At 36.6% G+C, this 23,452-nt stretch overlaps 2 protein-coding genes across 2 annotated transcripts in view; both read left to right on the top strand.

Annotated features, from left to right (window-relative positions):
• The window catches only part of LOC147824084 (uncharacterized), a 6,086-nt gene extending 5,576 nt beyond the window's left edge, over positions 1–510 (top strand). The window contains exon 6 of the mRNA XM_087190737.1: positions 352–510. The gene's annotated coding sequence lies outside the window, so the exon portion shown is untranslated. The remainder of the gene's footprint in view (positions 1–351) is intronic.
• Ywhaz (tyrosine 3-monooxygenase/tryptophan 5-monooxygenase activation protein zeta) overlaps positions 1–23,452 on the top strand; it is a 25,332-nt gene extending 1,880 nt beyond the window's left edge. The window contains exons 2-6 of the mRNA XM_004850171.4: positions 481–785; positions 17,756–17,879; positions 18,363–18,526; positions 18,605–18,700; positions 21,080–23,452. Of these exons, the coding sequence (XP_004850228.1) occupies positions 492–785; positions 17,756–17,879; positions 18,363–18,526; positions 18,605–18,700; positions 21,080–21,139 (738 nt within the window). The 5' untranslated portion in view covers positions 481–491 and the 3' untranslated portion in view covers positions 21,140–23,452. The remainder of the gene's footprint in view (positions 1–480; positions 786–17,755; positions 17,880–18,362; positions 18,527–18,604; positions 18,701–21,079) is intronic.

Genomic DNA, 23,452 nt, shown 5'->3' with positions numbered 1-23,452 from the left:
ATACCAATTAAAATTTAACGACAAGACTAAATATGATGAAAGTTAAAAGTTGTGAAGTGCACCAGACTGACATGACTCATAATTCTGGAAATATGATAGAAATTTTAATGTTCCGGGTTTTGTGGGCATTTTTGTATTGAAGGGTGAGAAGCTGCTTAATTTGGCTCATTTAGTGATACTGGACTCAAGCTGAGATTTTGGCCAAGTAGGAGCTGGTTTTTAAGGTAGCCCTTTTGCCCAGATGTGCTTTTTAGGGTCTTCTAAAGAGATGAGGTAATCCAATTTTAGTTTAAATCTACTTCTGTATATTGAGTATGCTAATTTTTCTGCTGCGATCATCTTTTTATAAAGCTGCATTTTCTCTCTCAATCTTTCACAGGTAATCTTCAAGTGTTTATACAGTTATCAATCACAAGTATGATTTAGAATGTATATTTTAATGAGAAAGAATTTCTAAGTACTCCTTTTTTCTCTCTGCAGAACATCCAGGCATGGATAAAAACGAGCTGGTGCAGAAGGCCAAACTGGCCGAGCAGGCTGAGCGATATGATGACATGGCAGCCTGCATGAAGTCTGTAACTGAGCAAGGCGCTGAATTATCTAATGAGGAGAGGAATCTTCTCTCTGTTGCTTATAAAAATGTTGTAGGAGCCCGTAGGTCATCTTGGAGGGTTGTCTCAAGTATCGAGCAAAAGACGGAAGGTGCTGAGAAAAAGCAGCAGATGGCTCGAGAATACAGAGAGAAAATCGAGACTGAGCTGAGGGATATCTGCAATGATGTACTGGTGAGAGCCATTCACTCGAGCTTTATCCTGAGAGGGGTACTGTAATGACTATGTTTCATTACAATTTTTCCTTCTTTGCTTTTTTTTTCCTTTTAAAAAAATCAAGTGTTTATTTAAAAGTTTTCAGGGCGGTGTTGCTTAAAAGATGTTGAAGCAATTGTAGGTAATTTAAATAAATGGAATAATGATTTTCACATAGTTTTGCAAAAAACAACACATTGTGGTACAATGTATTTTATACTAGCTGAAACAATGCATGATTATTTTGATTGTGGTTAGGCTATCTGGTGTAGTTCTAGATTGTCTTAAATGTACATGTATGGGTGTGGGAATTTTATACATCTTGTCTTATGTACGGAATGTAACAGGAGACCCATTGTACACTCAAGGGCCCTTCTCTGGGATTAGCCACTGTAATGTTAATGCAATGAGTCAGCTATGTAGAAAGCTTGGCTCCACAGTTGCTTCTTTCTCTTACATTTAAATGTTGAAAGTCAGCTTTGAACACTGACAGCCATGGTGAAAGGTTATGAATAACTCAAACTTGATTTTCCAGGTTCAAACGTATTTTAAAACAGTACCTACTGTGTTGAAGCCCTGTGCTTCTCTAAAAGCTTAAAAAATAGAACATTTTGGTTTATTTTTAATGTCTTAGAAATTTTTCTGATCCAGAAAAATTGTAAAATAGTCTAATAGAAAATCCAACCAGTTCACATAGTATTTAATATACCTGGGTACTAGTTCTTTTCAATGAGCTAGGAATTTTTGGAATAATACCAGAAGTGGTTTTACAAAATAATTACATGGAGGGATTTCCTGTTACACCTTGGATGTCAGCATGCATGGCTCTGGTATGCAAAAACAGGGAGCATCCTAATTCTACAGTGGGGAGGTCCAAGTGCAAAATAGTAACATGGGACATTTTCTTAAGGCTGTCTTTAAAGAATAGTGATATTTTTTGTTCTCGTTTAAAACAACCTCACAATCCCAGTCTTATGTGGTATCTATCTTGGGTGCATTTTTTGTTGTAATTGCTTTTTTGAAATCTTATGACACTTAGTGTTTATTTCTAACATGAAAAGAGAAACATTATACTTTTATTGAGGCTGACATACGAACCTAATGATTTCCTATGGTAATGAAGAATATTTAAAATTTGAAAAATAAAATGAAACAGGTCTTGCTTTGTAGTTCAGGCTAGCCCTGAACTCTGTATAATCCAGGCTCACCTTAAACTCCCGGTGATCCTACTGCCTCAGCCTCCCCAATTACTAGGATTACAGGTGTGCACCATCGCACCCAGCCATAAAATATTTTTTTCTATAATAACATTTAGGTGGTTTTGGGGGCATTTTTTTTGGTTTTTTGGTTTTTTTGCTTTCCTTACTGACTAGTGTTTTCTATTAAGTTTTGTTGAATCTGGTCTTCCCACACATACTGATTTTAATTTTGACTTCAAAAGGTATTACAAGTTGTAAAGGTATTACAAGTTGTAATTTTCCTTAAAACAAGTCAGTTTTAGAAATAAAAAGGGATGTAGTAACATTTACTTTCTACTAACAAGCTTACTGGCTACTCCAGGTAGGTATTTGCATAATTCCCATACAGTATAAAAGTTCTTCTGAGAATTTTTCTAGGAAAAGACTGTCATACTTTTAATTTTACCTCCATTTGGTTTATGAAGACAAAGATACTTCATAGGAGTAGATGAGAATAATCTCTATCTAATTTTTTAAAGATTATCAAGGGGGTCCGTTTTTGTTAATCAGTAATCATGTTTACCTCCTTTAGAATAGCAGCAGCTTCTAGTAAAAGTCTAAATGCAATTTTCACTTTAAAAGTTTAACATGTAGGGCCAGGGATTTAGCTCAGTGGTTTCACCACCTGCTGTGCAAGCGCAAGGACCTGAGTTTGATCCCCAGTACCAAAAAAAAAAAAAAAAAAAAAGTTTAACATGTAAATGGTTTAGAGAGTAAATCTCTGTTACCTTTCCACAGTTCATAACATAGTGGATACTCAAGCAATTATTAAAATAAACAAGAAAGTCTTCTTTTGGGAAAGAGGATAGTATATAGAATTAGGTCATCAGTGCTGCTAATTTTCTAAGGCGTTTTTGTTTCAAGCTGGGAATATTTGGTGTTTATAGATACCTTCTTTGTAAGTGGACTTTCTTACTACATTTTTCAAAGAGATCATATTGACATAGACACATTTTGCATAAAATATCTAGTAAAATGTGACGATATATAAGCAGAGCTAATACTTCAAGAAGAAAATTTCTTGAACTACACTTGATAAAAGTGTAATTTGAGAAAAATAAGTATAATTTTGCAGAATTAATGTTCTTGGCTAGTAACAGCAATGATAAACCAGATTGCCTTATTTTGACACCTACATCATAATGGCTGACCTTTTTTCCTGAAGAAAAAAAAACCAAACAGCCTTATTGCTGGAGTTTTCGGTTTTTAGTAACCCACTTTGATTATATGTATTTATCAAGTGTTTACGCCACTTCAGACCAGACTCTGCTTTTAGGAAGGAGTTGGAGAGCATTACTGTGGGGATGGTCACTGGAAAAGTCTTCACAACATGGACTTTGCTGCGTGCAAAAGAACTTGAGGCTGTTTTTCTTGTATTCACTTGAAATTGGAGTATTTGAACTAATGCAGTTTGCCTTTCCTGCCAGGTACTTAGGACAAGCAGGATCTTGGTGATTGGGAAGGACTCAGCACTAGTGATACCTGCCTAGTACTTTGCATAAATCTGGAAGATGGAGTCAAAATTGAGTAGTTTTTGTCTGCCAAATAACAAGTGAAAAACAAAAATGAGGGAATACATACAAGAAAGCTGGATTCAAACTGACTGAAAGATATATATTGTATAAAAAGCTCAAGATTTTGAGTCAAAGCAGTTTTACGTTGTGGAAGTCATTCAGTACTTCTAAACTGAACTCAATAAAATAGGAATAATATCCACTGCACAAGGTTGTTGTGAAGAATGACAATCCGGTAATGCAGCTGGATTACCTTATTTAGGGTTCTAAGAGCAAAGGTGAGCAGTAGTACAGGGGTCTCTTACAGAATACATGAGAATGAGATTTAAATGATCCAATAAGTGTGTCTGGGACAAAGAGTCAGTGCCACCTATCAGATTTTGAAATGCTTCATTTAAAGTTTTGAAAGCCACTGATACAAGCCAAATAATGGCTTTCTTTGCTTATAGGAGTCCTGGAAGAAAAAGCAGTGAAAGTGTATGTCTTAACTTATTTAACAGTTGGCAACAATAGTTGAGTAACTATAATAGGGATTCAGTTGACTTGACTGAGTCGTATCTTATTTGCCTGGGAGTTTTAAGGTGTGGTTGCTGAGCACTGATTTGTCTCCAGCTCACAGAACGGCCACTACTGTAAGCAGGGCCAAGAAGCAGACCAGAAACCAGGCAACTTTTGAGGGCTCTCTACTCTGAATCTAATCAGTATGTGCCTTGGGCTTTTTAAACTGCTATATTAGGTTTTTAAAGCTGAAAATCACTAGGCAGCTCATTAGAGTAAGAGCTTTCAGAACTCTGAAAATGATGGTGCCATACCCATCTGCTACTTACAGTTACAGTGCGTATTCACATATTTTTGTCATACATTGCTTTTAAAGTACAAAGAACATGTGATTTAGGCACCTACAGCACCTTCCACGTAGTCTTTTAATAAGTGTTGGTACTCAGATATTTTATACAGTTGGAAGGACTGAGGTATATGGAGTGGAAATGATGGAAACAAAAGAAAGACAAACACAAAGGTATAGGTGCTCCTTCTTTGGTGTGGAGAAAAATAACAGCTGGATCAAGAGCAACAGGACAAAACTTTAAATGAAACATTTCAAAATCTGATAGATGGCATTGACTCTCTGTCCCACCCACACTTATTAGATCATTTAAATCTCTTACATGGATTCTGTAAGAGACCCCTGTACTATTGCTCCTGATATATACAGTAAGCAATACTTAACTAGAAAATTGGGTCCTGCCCCCATAAGTGATGCAGATAACCTGGAGATACTTAGTGATGCAGTGAGTTGTGAAAACAGTTAAAAGCTAACTAAGAGAGAAAGAATAAAGGATTTGTGACGAATTAGAATGAAAAACCTGAGAAAAGTCTCAAGATAATAAAAATCTAAATACTTGAAATGATTTAGCTCTTAATTTGTCTGAGACATTCTTTTCAGCCCTAGCATATATATTTTAAACAGGAAAGTGGGAAATAAACCATCTGAGGGCTGTAATAGTTTATAGTTTTTTAGCTTTTGATTTTTGTTTTGTTTAATGAGCAGCAGTTTGTCATCCAAAGAGATCCTCATAGCACCACCCGTAAGCTTCCCAGTTGGTTAATTGAATAACAGTTAAAGTATGTGATCATTTTTGGCTTTAAACATTAATTTCAAATTAAAACATGTTCATTTACCTATTTTTCATATGACATTGAGACCTTTTCCACATCTTTTCATAATTTCATTAGGTATCACTTAAAGTAATTACAGCCAGTTATCTTGGAATAGTTTTGGAAACAAATAGACTCTTGAGAGGCATGTAATTGTTTTTAGAAGCTAAGGGTTGCTTGAGAATGGCTGGAAACCCGGATAGCCTGGAGCATATATAGCTCCAAGTTGTGGGCATCTGTTTTTCTAGGAATGAAAAAACTGGCATAAACCAGTCTTACCAGTGAAATGGAATTTGTAAATTTGGCAAATTAAGTGAAGTTTCTGCATGAGAGTTGTTACATTCCACATCATTTTATGAGACCACTAGAAGGGACCCGCCTTGCATTAAAAACCTTTCAATAAAAAAAAACAAACCAAAAGAAAAACCTTTCAGTACTTTGACAAGAGATGGCACTGGAAGAGATGGGTACAGGTCAGATCATGAAGGGCCTGCTATGTCCTGTTGTAAAAGTAAGGATTGGCGACATTGTAGGTCGTGAAAAGTACTTTTAAATAAAAGAAAGGACACCAAATTTTGCCTCTATGTTCTTGGTGCCCTCCATGAGTTCATCAGTCGTGGTTTGCACATTTGTACTGAATTGGGTTTGACTTCTGGGGCATCTTTAAGATATGAAAGACAGGATCCCCCTCCCCCATTTAATTCCTACTTTAATGTCTGTTGAATGATTCTTGCACATAGAGGTTGTCCAGTAGATGAAATAGTTTTGTCTTGTGATCTTTACAATGTTGAATTAATTCCATCATAAATTTTTGTTCCCAAAATAAATGATCCTTACCACTGTTATACTGAGGTGAGTTTGAGGTGAAGAATCAAACTGATGGTGTTCTGATATCAACCAAGTTAGATAAACTTATAATCCACTGAAATTCTAATAAGGCTTTTAAGTTTTGTAGAATTCCCCTCTTTTCTGTAGGTCTTGCTTCTTCACTCTTAACAGTTTTACATTGAGGACAAATTACTCAAGATGTTAGGGGACTTGGGACAGCTGTCATTTTCAGTGTGCTCAAAGTCAGAATTTGTCTTCTTTTTGAAACTGCCTGTGTCCTAATGTTTTTCTCAGTCCAAATTGTTACTCATCTGTTGCTTACTTAGATCATTGGTTCTCAACCTTTTATAATCATTTGTATGATACACTCACATGAGTGGTAACCAGGAGAAATGCACATTGCAGAATAAGAAAGTGATACTGTGTACATAAATTTAATCTATCCATAATGTCCAAAAGCTGAAATACATCCATTTGTTGCTGCTGGTCACTCACTTGGAGTTGCTACATTTATTGTTCTTTTCCCAGTTCTTTTTGGCACATGTCTCTTACCGTAATCTTAAAACACTGCTTTTCTCCTTTTGTCCCATCCCTCCCAAAATCCCTTGCACACAGCCATTACTTGTGCTAGCTTGGTCTTCTCTCAGTCCCTGATGCAAGTCATTGCTAATTCTCTCATTTTTATGGTCTGAGGGTTTCAGCTTCGTCCTCTCATTGAGAACTTAATTTTAAGCTTGATATCTAAGTCACATTCAGCTTTAGGGAACTGGCTCCATTCCTTCATTCTCCTTAAGCAGGACCGTTGATATTTGTACCCAGAAGATTCCTTTTAGTATCATTAAATATGATACACTTAACACTTTTAGGTGGCACAGACTTCAGTTTGGCCTGGGGGGATGTCATGCCAAACCAGCATAACTCAGTATTTCCTGTTTTAACTAGGTCATTTCTGTGCAAGGGTCATTCTCTATTTCTTTTCTTTAATTCTCTGTATGGTGTTTAATTTACAGCAAGTGCCCGGTTTTTGTAGTATAAGAATTTAATTTGTTTGTTGGGTTTGGGACAATTTTTAAAGTTTGGAGTTATCTTTTCAGGGGCAGTAGCCCACATATTTCTTAACAAATGCCTGGGGAGAGGTTGCCCAGAGAACAAAGACATTGGAGGAGCCTTCAGCAAATATTAAGCCTAACAATATTCCTCGCCACCAAGGACCCAGAGATGCAGAGGTTTGTGTGTGTGAAGGGAAGTCAGAAATCCTAATTTTCAAAACAGGTTTAGGGATCTGATATTTTCAAGGCACTCAGTAGTGACATTAATTACAAATGATTTTCTGAGAAAAAACCTATTTCTTGATCCCAGCCCCAGGATCAACTGGGGCTTTTACACACACACACACACACACACACACACACACACACACACACGCCCACCATGTAGTAAATACCATAGTCCACATTTTGGAAGGACATAGTTGGACTTTATTTACCTCAGAGACACTAAATGAAATCAACTCAGCACATTATTTAAAAGTGATCCTATGGACCTGACAGTTGAGGGTAGTATATAGGCAGGCTGTAAAATATTTAGACTAGAAAAAGCAAATTCTTCAATCACTTTGATAAGTACTTTAGTAATACTAAAAATTAGGTTGGGCAATTCAAAGTCATGCTGTTTTTTCCAGAAATGACTTTTCCTTCACATGCCCTTTGTGCTCATCTGAAAGGGGATCAGATCATTGGCAAACTGTTTAATTGAATCATGGGAATAAAACCTATTATTTTAGGGAAATGATAAATTTAGTACAGGTTATACAGACTTAACCGTAAAACTTTTTATTTAATGTATAATTAACCACCTGTAATTTTATAATCTCTGTGCTGTAAAAAAATGTAAAACCCCCTGCTTTTAATTCTAGAGCTGGGAAAAAAAATACACAAATAATAGAATATTAGTGGGGAGGTGTCCTGTGTAATATGGTAGAACTTGGAAGAGCTGTTCTCTGACCTTTTTTTAAAAAGATCCTCTAAAACTTAAAACAGAATTTATACATAATGTGCATGTGCAAGTTTAAAAACACTGTAAAAAATGCGATGTTTTAAATGAGAAAGCTTTGTGATAGAAATAATTGAGAAATGGGGCCAGGTTTGTCCAACATATGGCATTCCTGGCTTGCCTGGGCTACACTGTGTAAAGTGGAGGAATTTTAGCAGTGCCTCTTATTGCTCACTTGCCTTTGGTACTAGCCATTTTGATTATCTTCTAAATGTTTTAAAGACCCTAAACTTTGCAAGCATTAGTGGTCCAGAAACAGGCAGTTCCCTGAACTGAGTCTCTCCCTTCTCTCCCCCTCCCGTAAGAGCGATCAAACTTAGGACCTTGCGCTTCCGAAGCAGGCTTGGTGCCACTGAGCTAAATCCCTGGCCCCCTGAACTGATTTAACATAGCAGTTTTTAGTCCTCCTTCATTAGCCATTCATCCAGTTGGTTTTTCAAAAGGCAGCAGTACACATTTCTAGCAGCATAAGTTTGTGCAGATTATCTTGGTTAATATTGAGCATAAATACTAATATATTGAGGGTGGCATTAACATTTCTTAATGGGATAATATACTTTTGTTGTATCAAGTTTATTGTTCATTTTAAATAGTTAAACTTTGAAAATTTGCCGCCTCTCAATTGTTGGAAAATGAGTTCAGTTACGCAAATAGTGGAAATCCTCTTATCCTTCAGTCTTCTGTCATTGAAGTTAAACAACTGTCCCTTTCTATATGTGATCTTCCTCATAGCACACTTAAAATTTCACACCACTTCGTCAAACATTTCATAGAAAGATTATTGTAAAGTCAGAATGTTTCCAAACACTAAATTAGTTTTTGATACCACCTGATGTCATTACCTGATGGAGCACTTTTCTAAGTGGTTGGAAGCAACTGAGGAAAATGCAATTAAGAGAAAAATGAAAAGTTGCTCCAGCCACAAGAGGGAGTAAGAGACTAATTTTCACATTAATGGGGCCTATTGCAAAAAAATAATGGCTTTGCTTTCATTTTAGAATTTTTAAGAGATTTAGGAATGATAGGTTCAGTGGTTCTATAGAATAAAGTCAAAATTGTGACAAAGGTACTTTTATTCGTTAAAGAATTGTACACTACTTGAAATTTGAACTATACTGTGCTTGAGAATTATAATGAAATTTTTTCCTATGTTTTGAAAAGGAGGATGTTTTTGGGTTTTTTTGGTACCAGGGATCGAACTCAGGTCTTTGCGCTTGCGAGCCAGGCGGCAGAACCACTGAGCTAAATCCCCGGCCCAGAATGTTTTGTTTTTAATGAATGAGATTTGTGGAGTAGTACAGTATTTTGTGAGTTTTTAAATATTACATTGAGAGTTGAATTTTAAAGAATTGCTGAATTTAGGGTTGAAAGAGCATCCACGTGGCATTTTCATTTCACCAGATTGAGACAGTGAAGCTCAAAGGTTTAGTGATTTATGTTAGGTCATAGAGAACATGTTAATATTTTTAGTACCTTATGCCATAGTACCACCTTATCAAAATGTTAACTCTGTTCTAAGATTATATGGTTATAGGAGGAATGGGGGCTTTTCAATAACCAAAAAATACCACCACTTGAATTTTTAAAAAATTACTAAATTTCACTAAACTGAAAGTGAGGGCTTTTGCTTTAGACTATATCTTGGAGTTCTATACTAATGAAAATAATGGGAATCATGGTTGAGGGCTCTTGTACCTGAAGTTCTTGCCACCTCCTTTTTAACCTTGGATGGGGTTGTGCTTTGTATAAAAGGAGGCGTTTCTGTATCCCGATGTCTTTGTTGTGTTTGTGCAGAATGAGCTGTGATAGTACAATATAAGATAGAGAAGTGGGTTATGGAGGATTGGTCTTTTTTCCACTCACATATTTGGTTACATGTCAGAAGTTAGCCCAGCTGTATTTTCAATCTTTGTGAAATTAAATATCCTTAAGGAAATACTCTTATGGTAAAATAAGAATCTTTCCTATTTTTCTTTACAAATGCATCAATTTCTGTGCCATTTCTTTAAGACTTCTCCTTGAAGTTTGTTTTTAGATAATAGTAATAAATAATCAGTGGGGGCTGGGTTGGTGGCATACACCTGTAATCACAGCACTCAAGAGGCTGAGGCAAGAGGTTCGCTGCGAGTCCAGAGCCAGCCTGGACTACGTAGTGAGGCCCTGTCTCAAAAAACAAACGACAACAACAACACATCAAAGCCAGGGGCCTAGGATTTAGCTCAGTGGTTCCGCTGGCTGGCTTGCAAGCGCAAGGTCCTGAGTTCGATCCCCTGTACCCCCCCCCCAAAAAAAATCAAAGCCAAATTATCTGCTGTACATGTGGTTGTCTCTAACCAGTTCCTTCCAAGGCCAGCCTAGACAACATAGTGAGTTCAAGGGCAGCCTGAACTGCGTAGTGAGACCCTGTCTGAAAAAACAAACAACAACAACAAAAAAAAATCAAAGCCAAATTATCTGCTCTACATGTGGTTTTCTCTAACCAGTTCCTTATTTTCATTTTGAAATAATTTCAGATTTAGAAAAAAAATTAGAAAAGACATGAATTTTTTACATATCTTTCATCTTATTTTCCCATGTTAATGTGTTATATAACAACATTTTTAAACCAAGAACTTAATTAAGTAATTGGTGAGCTTAAACTGTTACATAGCCTGTAGATGTACTTACAGTTTCACAGGTTGTACCACCATATTTCTTTCCTCAATGGTTTCCAGATTTATTTTGGATTTTTTATATTCTCCTTTAATATAGATCAGTTTTTCAGTCTTTGCCTTTATCAAGACTAGTGGCAAGTTTTTTTTGTAGATTGTTCCTTAGCTAGTTTTGAACTATGATTTCTTGTTATCATTTGGGGAGTAGTTTCTGGAAGTGATACTTCGTCTTCAGTAAATCATATTGGGAAACAAATGATACTGTCCTGTTACTTAACCAACAATCCATTATACTTCTGAATTTAAACAGCGGTGAGGATTTCTAAAAACATCATGTGTTGCCTAAAGTATCAGTTGGATTGTTTAACATAGACACCCTGGCCTAGCATGGTGACATAAGCCTGTAATTGTAGCACCTGGGAGGGAGGCCGAGGTAGGAGGATCGTGGGCAAGTTTGAGGCCAGCCTGGAGTACATAGTGAGAGACCCTATCTCAAAAAAAGATATCCTACAATTATGATTACTTTGTCAGAAGTTACATACTAAATGTATATTGGCCAAAGTGCTTTCCGAATAGTTTGTCACTTTATGCAGTGAGGTTATTTCTTCAAAGGGGAAAATACTGTCCTTGCTCTGTAACTTTCCTTTGAAATACAGTTTTTGTTAGCTACTTTCTTGTGTACTAGCTGGCAAACACAGTTCACAGCATGTGTCCCTACTGGTTTAATTTAAAGTGTATAGTGGCAGACAGCCATTTTTTAAGCACTCAGGTAAACATAAAGTAGTTCATAATTGGGTTTTGTTCTTAATATTTTTAAAGTTCAGTCTAACTTTTCTTAGTCTGTAAATTCTCAGACTCCCTCTGATTCCCTTTTAAGAAAAAGGCAGGTGGGAGGTGTGACTGTGAATGATTTTACACACTGGCTTGAATCACTGATGGCCACCCAGCAGCAAGACATCCAAATTAAGGCCCTGTCATGAACATGAACACGTTAAGCCCATGGAAGGGATGATGGTGGGTAGGATGTGGTAAAAGCATTTGAGATACTTTCCTGGGGTGAAATGGAAGGGAGTTTTGAAGTTAATGCTATGTGAATCAACACAAGATTGGGCTGAAGAATGTCTTGATTTTGTCTTAGAAACTCCTGTCACATCTCTTGTGCCAGTTATACCAATAGCGTGTCTCCTAACTTCCCAGCAAGTTTTTTCACCTCACATTGTCTTCTCATCCTCTCAGGTGGGTTTTTCTTTGGTCTCTTCCTCCTTCCAAGTCATTGTATACAGTTTTCCAGGGGCCACACAAGCCTGTTAGGTACTTAGCCTGTTGATGCTGTTTCTGAATATGTGTGCTTAGGGGTAAGTGCCCGAACATTTGTCTTTTTAAATGCGTGGTTTCAGAAAAAGAAAACTTCTCTCAGAGTATTCATTATTTGACATAGTATCAACCTAGTAATTTCTGTCATGTTTGTCTGGACTGTTTAGAAGTTTGTAAAGCAATACGCTTTTAATGATTACTTTTGGAGAAGTGGGCTTTATGGTACTAAGCTAATAAAACTTCCTTCTGCGTGCATAAGATTGTTCTACACAAAATCTGTTTTGTTGAAATTAAGCTGTTCAAATTATGCCTATATTGTAAGTCAGTTGGGATTTAATGTTTTAGTGCTTAAAATGGGCATAGCATGTCCTTGTGGAGCCTGTGGCACTTATGAGAGGGTAGTGCTTGCCTGTAGTTGGAATTGGCAGGCCAGTGTCAGAGGATCACGCAACCCCACACATTTGAGCCCAGCATGGGCTACTTAGAAGGGGTTCAACCCCATCTCGGAAACAAAACAAGCAAACCATGCATGCTTGTTATCTGGGTGTGGTGACACACACACACACACACACACACACACACGTGTGATCCCAGCCCTCCTGGAGGCAGAGAAAATCTTTGAGTGGCTCCCTGAGGTCACAGTTTGTGTGACAATATCATTATTGACCTTTAGCACTGGTATAGAAGCAAGGAAGGCTGAAACTGCTGGTTCTTTAGCACCAATAAAGGCAGTGGTTCAAATTGTACCTAGTAATCATTGTATTTTTCACCCTGTACTCAGTTTTTAAAAAAATGTTTTAGTGTCCTTGGAGCCAATAAAATTAATTGTACTAGTCCTTTCATAAACATCCTTTTTGTGAGGCAAAATGAAAAGCACAGTTGTCCCTCTGTCCATAGGGATTTGGTTCCAAGACAAGACCCCCATGTCCACTGCTGTTCACTCAAGTCCCTTAGATAGAGTGAAGGTAGTATTTGCATATAATCTCTACACATCTTCTCATATACTTTAAATCATCAGTAAATCCTTACAATTACTAATAAAATATAAATGCCATTGTAAGTTACACTGTATTGTTAGAGAATGATAAAGAATAAAGTGTGTATGTGTCTTACAGTTTTATTTTTTCAAATATTTCAGAGTCATCGTGGGTGGGATGCATAAATGTGCATGTGGATATGGTAGGCCCCCTGTACAGTAGTTGTCTCCAGGAAGTGTGCTTGTGATTATTTGAATTATGCACACCTAATTGCTTGTTTTAAAAATGATGCATCTCACATGTTTATTCATGCCACATAGTAAATGGTTCTTGCACAAGTCCCCAGTGACATTCTGTGTTTGATCTGACAGCCTGCTTAAATTTACAGGCAGACTGGCGCTTACCTGTGTATGTAGTGAGCTGGTAACGATGGCCATGAGCAGGCACAGAACTTGAACCCTTGTAAAGCTTAACTTTTTCGTCAGCCCTGCTGACTTTGTAAACTGAAGCTCATCCACTTCATTCCTCCCCGATCTCCTGGTAAACCTGGATAGAATGGGGCTTCCTGGGGGCCCCAGTGTTTTTAATAATACTTCGCAGCATCTCCACAGGACCATGGCTGCACCAGACCCCATGGCCAACTCTGAAGTGGCTGCTTTTGTTTAGAGTGCTCTTTTCACTTGAAAGAACTGTAGCCAATCTGGACTTACTCATACAGGTATTTGGCAACGATCTTAAAAAATGATAACATGAGGAAGAACAATGGTATGAGCATGTAGAGATCTTGAGACCAAAAAGTTTTAAAACAAATGTGAAGCATTTGTTGTTACAAGTTTGTTTGGTTTTGTTTTGTTTTGTATTTTTGTCCTGTTTCTATGAAGTACTTGTTTAGGGAGAAATAAGCACTATGGTTGGGTTAGAAATAAGGTAGTATATTTTTTTAAATAAGGTCTTTAGTTCCTAAAAGAAAGGAATCTAGATCTGAGGCAGTTTCTGAGTGTGTGAGTTGACCTGCTTGTGGAGTTTTAAAGTTACTGTAGTTTACCCATTTCCTTACGGCTTTCTTCCTAGGTGCCAGGCTGTATTCTGCATGCTTTGTAAACTGTTAACTCATTTCATCCTTACAGCACCCCCAGGTATTATGTCTGCTAACATCCCTCTCTCACACAGGAGAAACCTGCAGCCAGAGAAATTGCAGGATCTCTCAAGGTGACACCGATAGTGAGCAGTGAACTGGGATTTACGTTTAGGCAATAAACGGCCTGCGCCTCATTTTATAGTTGAACTTGTAGCACTTGGCACGCTTTCCTAATGCTGCGCCTACTACTGTTCTTCTGAATTGCGGTTCTCACTCTTGCTTTCATCAAACTATTGTAATGAACAAAATTTACAAGGTGGTGTATTGTGTTTCACAGGATATTAGGAACTCTGCATTTTGAAAACAGCTGTCATTGCTTTTCTATTTTCTACTTTGCTCACCTCCATCTTTTTCCATTTTGCTATACTAGTGCTAGATTCTGATAACATGCTGCTTTTGTCCTTAATCTTATTCTTTACATTTGCTTTCTCCCCTGGCTTCTGAATCTGGAAAATTAGCTTTCATTACTCTTTGGTCAGTTTGACAGGTTAACTTAATTGACTCTTGTGTTATAAATTAATCTGGTGAATTCTGTATTTTCTCTTAGAGTTGAAAAAGACCACATCTGACTTTTTAATAAATTCTACCAAAGTGACCCTCTTACACATCTAGAAGAGAACTCACTGAACAGGTAGCTGATTGCAGTTTTGAACAACTCCTAAGTTGTCTCATTGAACAAAAATTTTTTATCTTCCTAGATTTAACCATTCTTTAGGAGCTGTTCATGTCCTGCTACCTCCCATCTTTGTGACACTTGATAAGTGTCCTCACCTTCCATCCTTACTCTCTTGGATAGTCTGCGGTTTGTCAGTGCCTGTCTTACTACATTTTTAAAGAACTAGTATATTCTAGACTTAGTCTCAGTACAATACTGAATCTTTTCCTTACCTTGGATTCCTGGTTGTGTTAGTATCTCTTGGGATCACATTATCCTTTTCAGTAGACGTATCAGCCTATTGATGAAGAAAAATGTAGCGTAATGTTAGCAGTACTAGTCATACTGCCTAGTTGGAGATGTGCCTTTACAACCTAGCTGTGAGTTTGAGCACATTACATTGTTAAGTCCCACTGAGTTCTATAAAATGAGGGATAATTGTAATTTGTACATCATAGATGGGGATACAGAACAATCAAACTAAAGAAAACAAAAAATGCTGTAGTGATAAAGCTGTGATTACATATTAAAATTACAGAGTCCTAGTCTCAGTTGTCAGCAGCTACATAAAAGACCATTCAAAACTGGTTTATTCCTTGTGATTCTGTGGCTTGGCTGGACTGTTATTGGACAGTTCTTCACATAGTACTTGGCTGTGATCACTTACTGCTGCATTGAGCTAGGATTTCAGTAGGGGCTGAAATACCTGACAGGAGTTCACTTAAATGTTGCAGAGGGTGGGGCTGGGCGTATCTTTCTTGTCACCTAGGTAGTTTGACTTATGTGCTGGCTCAAGGATCCAAGAGAGCAAAAAGGAAAATCTCCAGGTGGACGTGTTAAGGGTGAGGCCCAGAACTGGAACAGCTGTCACATGTTCTGAATTCTGTTGATTCAAAGCAACTCAACAAAGCCAGCCTGGACTCTAAGAAGAAGGAAATAAATTATACCTCTTGAGGAAAAGGAATAACATCCAGGAATAGGAACAGCAGGAAATTTTGATGGAGGTCATCTCTGGAGAAAGTCTACCACAGTGAGCCAGAATGTTAGCCCCTTTAATTAATTTGTTCTTTAATCCATCTTGGTTAGTTTTTTGTTGTTGTTTTTGCTTTGAAATAATGCTTCTTAGCTAGATGTCATCAAAAGATTTAATAGAAGTATGCCAATTTTTTTTTTGGTACCTGGGATCGAACTTGGGTCCTTGCACTTGCGCAGCAGGCGGCGAAACCACTGAGCTAAGTCCCTGGCCTGCCAATTTTTTTTAACCTTTTGCAACTTGTTAGGATCACCATTTCACCAGAAACAATTGCCATTGACTTTGGGTCTGCAGGCCAGTAAGTAGCCTAGCTGCCTTACCAGCAGCCCTCCTTGTTACCTGTGAGTTCTGGTTAATAGCTTTTAAGTTGTTTTATGGCAAATTAAGGGTTTAGCTTGAGGGAAGGCATGCTTAACTATTGTTTTAATTCCTAGGAAACTTGTTATATCAGCACAAATTAACCTCAGTGTAAAATAAGACATTTTTAGGGATACTGAAGTTATTACTACTCATAAAAATATTTCTAGTGACATATATGAACACAGTGCCTAAAGAAGTTAAGTGAGTTTTCTGGTGTTGCTTTAACATTAAATTTAACATTTTAAGTGTTTTACTCTTAGGTAATTACATGTGCTTATGGCCATATAAATAGGTAGAAGCTAATGGGGATAACTGCTTTCTAGAATACAAACCAAGAATTAGATATTTTTTTCCTTTTAAGAATTGATTTATTTGAAGCACAACCCAGTTGAAGATAGACTTCACCTTGATTCCCAGAGTATGCTGGCTATGGTAACAGTGGATTTTTTTTTTTTAGTGTTTCTCTAATTTTGCTTTTGCTGTTTTTCTTCTCCTTAACTAAAAAGAACACAGTAGCTTATTGAGCTATCTCTCCACAATACAATTGTATGTCTTAAATCAGTTGTGGAAGATAATTTTTAGTACGTTAGAATCCAAAAAAGCTTAAATTCTTCATAGCGTTAAACAAAACTATAGGATGACATTTTAGTTTTACCTGTTGTCTGATTTGCAAGCGTGTCTTATTAGGTAAAAATCACTTTGATGAAATTAGAGGACTGTTCTTCAGATGGATAAATTTAATAATCCTTTCCCTGTCTTTAAAAATTAAGCTTTTGTTTTGAAGTATTTTACCTGTTGATGTATTGTTCTAGCTGTGTTCTTATAAATGTCCATTTTGTTCAGATTCCTCTGGCATGCATTGATTGTATTGGTTATATGATTAGTATTTGCTTCAGTTATTCTTCCAGAGTCCCAGAAGTTTTCATCTTGTAGGTGCTTTTTACAGTACTTTCCTTTTTTTTTTTTGTTCCGGGGATCGAACTCAGGTCTGCGTTTGCACAGCAGGCGGTTTACAGTACTTTTAAATGGAAGGTTAGCCCATTCATTGGTAAATGTTGTTATTAAATATGAACTATCTTGCTTAATATTCTGAAACCTGCATGTGAATAAACACTTTGGGGACCTGTATTCATTTGTATCATTCTTAAATAATGAACTGAATACTAATTTCAAATTTTAAGTATTGCTGCCAGAAGCATTTTGCTATAACTGTTTGGTTTTTTTGAGACAGAGTTTCATAGTGTAGTTCAGGCTAGCCTTGAACTCACTGTGTAGTCTAGGCTGGCCCCAAACCTGCAGCAAGCCTCCTCCTTCAGCCTCCCAGTGTTGGGATCACAGGAGTGCCCCGCCATGCCAGGCCCACCATTCTGCTGACTTTTAAACCACAAGTTCATGAGTATTGGATTCTCAGTTATGTTACTGGCAATGAGGACTTTTAAAGTTTTAGAACTTAGTCTATAGTGTGTGCTTAAGAAATGCAGTTACTTTTGTAAATGTTTTGTTCTTATTATGTCTATTTCTTTTCTTCCTAAGTCTCTTTTGGAAAAGTTCTTAATCCCCAATGCTTCACAAGCAGAGAGCAAAGTCTTTTATTTGAAAATGAAAGGAGACTACTACCGTTACTTGGCTGAGGTTGCTGCTGGTGATGACAAGAAAGGTATGCTGCTTGTTCCAAACCTGTTGGGTGAACTTGTATAAAATATCATAGCATGGAAATAGTCTTTTTCTGTTTTTTTAATTGCTTAGAGCACTGAATGGCAAGTAGTGGTGCTTTTTTTGTGGGTTACAAGATTATGTATGTCTACTGCCTAATACTGGTATTCCGAAATGTCTGCTTTCTAACAAGTTTTGCTTACAAGAATGTTTCCTCACAATTTAAAGAAACTGGCCAAAGCATAACTGAGTAGCAGTGTAAACTACTTATTAAAAATATAACAATAATAGGATTACAAAGTTCTCTTTGCCTAGGTATTAACCAGTGGCTACTGTGGTGATCCAGGAGACACTTTTTTTTCTTTTCTTCAGTTGAGGATGTCATGGGTTATATTTCAGAGAACACATGAAGTATTAAATGAAAGGTTTGGTTTGAGGAATAAAGGTGAACTTCACTCGGTGCATTTTGGTGTGTTGTGTTGTCTAGGGATTGTGGACCAGTCACAACAAGCATACCAAGAAGCTTTTGAAATCAGCAAAAAGGAGATGCAACCAACGCATCCTATCAGATTGGGTCTGGCCCTTAACTTCTCTGTCTTCTATTACGAGATTCTGAACTCGCCAGAAAAGGCCTGTTCTCTGGCAAAGACAGTATGTATTTTACTTGCTACATGAAAATTTAGCAGTCTTATTAATTAAACACTGAAATGTACTTTTTAAAAATCACAGGCTTTTGATGAGGCCATTGCTGAACTTGATACATTAAGTGAAGAGTCATACAAGGACAGCACGCTAATAATGCAATTACTGAGAGACAACTTGACAGTAAGTACTTATCAGCATCATTAATGATTAATGTGGCTGAAAGCATTATATTGTTTTGCTACAGGGAATACTTCTGGACTTCTAAAAATTAAATATATATTATCTATTAAAATTACATGAAGGAGAATGCAGAAACCATGACTTGAGCCCTAAAGTGAATATTTTCATTAGTTACAGATTTATTTTGAAAATTTGAATTTTCAAAATAATTTTATGATCCATCATTTTGGAGTTTTAGTGACACAAAACCATTTATTTTTCATATCTTGTTTCAGTTTTAGTCACAGAACAGTTTAATGCCAAAAGAAAACTGAGGCTCTACTTAAATTCCTTCAAAAATGGGGGGCTTGTACATTGAGTTACCTCTACATTTGTATAGATAGGGTTAATGTCAGAAAATTTAGAAATTTTCAGATATTCTGCAGAAACAATATGTAGTCTTTTTTTTTTTGATACTGGGGTTTGAACTCAGGACCTTGTGCTTTCGAGACGTGTGGTACCGCTGAACTAAATCATCGGCATGTGTAATCTTATTTTTGAAAAGGGAAATGACTTAAGGGAAATCATGAATGTCCTTGGTATATACTCCATCATATTTTAAAAAGAACTACAAAATTGAACAGTGACTCCTTCATGATTAATAAAAATTTGAATCCAAATGGTCTCCTTTTTAAGTAAAGTTTAAGGCTTAGGTGAAAAAATTTATCAAGCACCTGCTGTATGTCAGGTAGAGATAAAAATTAGACATTGTGATCTAGTGAGCTTTAGGGCTATATTTTTGGTGGCTATCATTTTGTAAGGTTCACTTTTTATAATTAATAAAAAGAACCTTGAACCCAGAGCCTTGGGGGTACTAGGCAAGAGCTCTGAGCCACATCCCTTACCCAAATGAATTAATCTTTGTGTCAAATGAAAGCACCACCTCAATTTGTTAACTAATTCTGAGAATACTGCTTTTCTGGTTTGAAGTGATGAGATGACATTTTAAAAGATGGAACTTCAAGGGGTTGGGGATTTAGCTCAGTGGTTTCACCGCCTACTGTGCAAGCGCAAGGACCAGAGTTCGATCCCCGGTACCAAAAAAAAAAAAAAGATGGAACTTCAGATTTAGTTACTATATTCTCTCCCCTATGGAGAGAGCCTAATGTTAAGCTGCATCAGCTGAATTTTGGTGTCAGTATAGCATGAAGACTTTACTGCAACAGTAGAGTGAGAAGAAAACCAAAGATTCCCATTCTGATTCTTTTTATTGTATGTCTTCTGTGAACATTAGCATCAGCTATAATCATTTTAGGTTAATTTGATCATTTGTCAAGTAAAGAAACTTGACCAAAACCTAACCTAGTATTTATACCAAGTCTAAACCTGGTTAACAAAGATTATCAACACATTACCCGAGAAAGAACTATCTTGCATCAAATTTTTAATGTTTATATGAAAATTTCAAAAGTCCTTGAAGGTTAGAACTAGAAAGAGACAATTAGAGATAATTTCAGTTTGTTAATCAGTGGAACTAATACATTATGTGAGGAATAGAAAAATACAATTAGATGGGAGTCCCCTCCTCATTTTGTAGTAAGTCATCTAAATGTTAAGATCATCTTGAATCAACCCTTTAATGAAATATCTGAAAATTAGAATGGTCAAGACTTTTAAAATTGAAGCAAGTTTTTGAAGTTATTTTTTAACCTGTTGAAAGATTACAAAATTGATTAAAAAATAATAGAATCCATAATCCTATCACACCATGAGACAACTTCACTACCTCTTAGAATATTTTGTTCTGGCTATTCTATTCAGCATTTATTTTGAGTCATACAAATAGACAAAGATGCGTTTTTCTAAGTTGAAGACGTCGGAAAAGCTGAATTTTTATTTTAGCTTAGAAAACATGCTAACTTTCATGCAGTATAGGATTTTCTTTTACACAGGAATCAGTGTAAAAAATATAGGCATCCATAGTAGTTCTTGAGTAAGGGCCAAATTAGATAATTCTGGTTGAGTTGCGCTCAAATGGTATATCCATCTCTCATGTTCAGGCTTCTCTGAACAATCTGATGTTCTAGTAGTTATTGATACTTTAGTGTTTTGTTAGTACTTCATGTTTTTTCTAGTTTGCCTTCACTTCCTATATATGAGCAAATGTTTCCTTTATCTGACAAATGTATCATATATTCACCATGCTTACAAGCTGATTAGGGAAAAAATAAATGTATTAAGGTATTTTCAGTAGTGCTATATTTCTAAGAATGTTTTTCTAGTTAAAACACATGGTTATATCCTGGGACCTTGGCATACATGTGAAAGCTTGTTGGGGTTTTTTGTTTTGTTTTGTTTTTCAAACTGAAACATGCTGAAAACCTTTTCTTCTTTTATTAGTTGTGGACATCGGATACCCAAGGAGATGAAGCTGAAGCAGGAGAAGGAGGGGAAAATTAACTGGCCTTCCAACTTTTGTCTGCCTCATTCTAAAATTTACACAGTAGACCATTTGTCATCCATGCTGTCCCACAAATAGTTTTTTGTTTACGGTTTATGACAGGTTTATGTTACTTCTATTTGAATTTCTATATTTCCCATGTGGTTTTTATGTTTAATATTAGGGGGAGTAGAACCAGTTGATATTTAGGGAGTTATCTGTTTTCATCTTGAGATGGCCAATATGGGGAAGTGGAATTTTTATACAAGTTACAGATGTTTGGCATAGTACTTTTGGTACATTGTGGCTTCACAAGGGCCAGTGTTAAAATTGCTTCCATGTCTAAGCAAAGAAAACTGCCTACATATTGGTCTGTCCTGGTGGGGAATAAAAGGGATCATTGGTTCCAGACACAGGTGTAGTTATTGTGGGTACTTTAAGGTTTGGAACACCTCTGAGGCTGTGGTAGAAACAGATAGCCCATGGGTCTCCCGTGTATGGAGCCTTGTGTTTCTGGGGAGTGAGCAGTCTGAGCGCACACACCTGTGACTGCAGCTGCAGGGTGCTCCTTTAGACAAAGTCACCACCCATTTACTCTGGATAAGGGCAGAAACGGTTCACATTCCATTATTTGTAAAGTTACCTGCTGTTTGCTTTCATTATTTTTGCTACACATTTTATTTGTATTTAAATGTTTTAGGCAACCTAAGAACAAATGTAAAAGTAAAGATGCAGTAAAAATGAATTGCTTGGTATTCATTATTTTGTGTATATCAAGCATAGCAGTAAACAAAAAAACCCATGTATTTAACTTTTTTTAGGGGTTTTTTTTTTTTTTGCTTTTGTGATTTTTTTTTTTTTTTTTTTTTTGATACTTGCCTAACATGCATGTGCTGTAAAAATAGTTAACAGGGAAATAACTTGAGATGATGGCTAGCTTTGTTTAATGTCTTAAGAAATTTTCATGAACAATCCAAGCATAATTGTTAAGAACATATGTATTAATAAGTTCATGTAAGTGGAATAAAAGTTTTATGAATGGACTTTTCAACTACTTTCTCTACAGCTTTTCATGTAAATTAGCCTTTTGGTTTTGAAACTTCTCTGAAGGAAATTGTATGTTCTTAGAAATTTATTTCTTCCCTCTTGGCAGCTAATGGGCTTTTTCCAAGTTTAAAGGCAAAGTTTATCATAACAAAAATATAGTAATATAACTGCCATTCTCAACCATATCCCATGTCTCCCCTTTCCCCCCTAAAAAATAATTGAAATGAAAAAAATTTATTTTATGATGGAAGGGGAGATTGGAAAAAAATTAATGTGTTCCATTTAAAATTTTGGTATATGGCATTTTCTAATTTAGGAAGCCACAATGTTCTTGGCCCATCATGATATTGGGTAGCATTAACTGTAAGTTTTGTGCTTCCAGATCACTTTTGGTTTTTAAGAATTTCTTGATACTCTATAGCTTGGCTTCAATTTTAATCTTTTATTCTCTTTGTCAGGTGCACAAGATTACCTTTTTAGCCGTCTGTCTTGTCACCATCCATTCCTATTTGGTGGCCATGTGCTTGGGAAAAGGCCGCATGATCTTTCTGGCTCCACTCGATGTCTAAGATACCTGCTTCCTCTGCTTGCATCCCACATACTACTTCCCTCATCCTCTTCACTTGGCACGTCTCTCCTTAGTTGGTGAGATTGTGTTTTCTCCCTGTAAACCCTCCCTGTCCTGATAGTCTGTCATTGTCTGCTTTTAAAATTCTTTCTCTCTCTCTCTCTCTTCTCTAAATAATGATGGGGCTAAGTTACACCCAAAGCTCACCCTACAGAATATTTCCTCAGTACTTTACAGAAGACACCAAACAAAAATGCCATTTTAAAAGAGGTGTATTTTTTTTTCCTTTTAGAATGTAAGCTCCTCAAGAGCAGGGACAATGTTTTCTGTATGTTCTATTGTGCCTAGTACACTGTAAATGCTCAATAAATATTGATGATGGGAGGCAGTGAGTCTTGATGATAAGGGTGAGAAACAAATCCCAAACACTGTTTTGTTGCTTGTTTTACTGTCTCAAAATTAAACTGGGAAATGCCAGCCCTTTTGGACACTGTCCCAAACATAAGCATTCAAATAAAAGTGCAGTGGGGGTCTTGGGCTCTTTATTTCCAGAAGGAAAGATCTCATATTTGGGGTAACAGAATGGATCTTGGTTCATAGCTCGTTTACTTTACCTATTGATGTCTACTGATCCCGGGCCAAGGAGGTGAAATCATCGCTTTTATAGTTAAGGGTGGGCTGTCATCTGAGTAAATTATAAATAAAATCTGAAATGTCA

The sequence above is a fragment of the Heterocephalus glaber genome, unplaced genomic scaffold (assembly GCF_053883595.1).
Source record: "Heterocephalus glaber isolate CG9 unplaced genomic scaffold, H.glaber_assembly_v1.0 deba00001555, whole genome shotgun sequence".
NCBI lineage: Eukaryota > Metazoa > Chordata > Mammalia > Rodentia > Bathyergidae > Heterocephalus > Heterocephalus glaber.
This window is presented reverse-complemented; position numbering and strand designations above follow the sequence as displayed.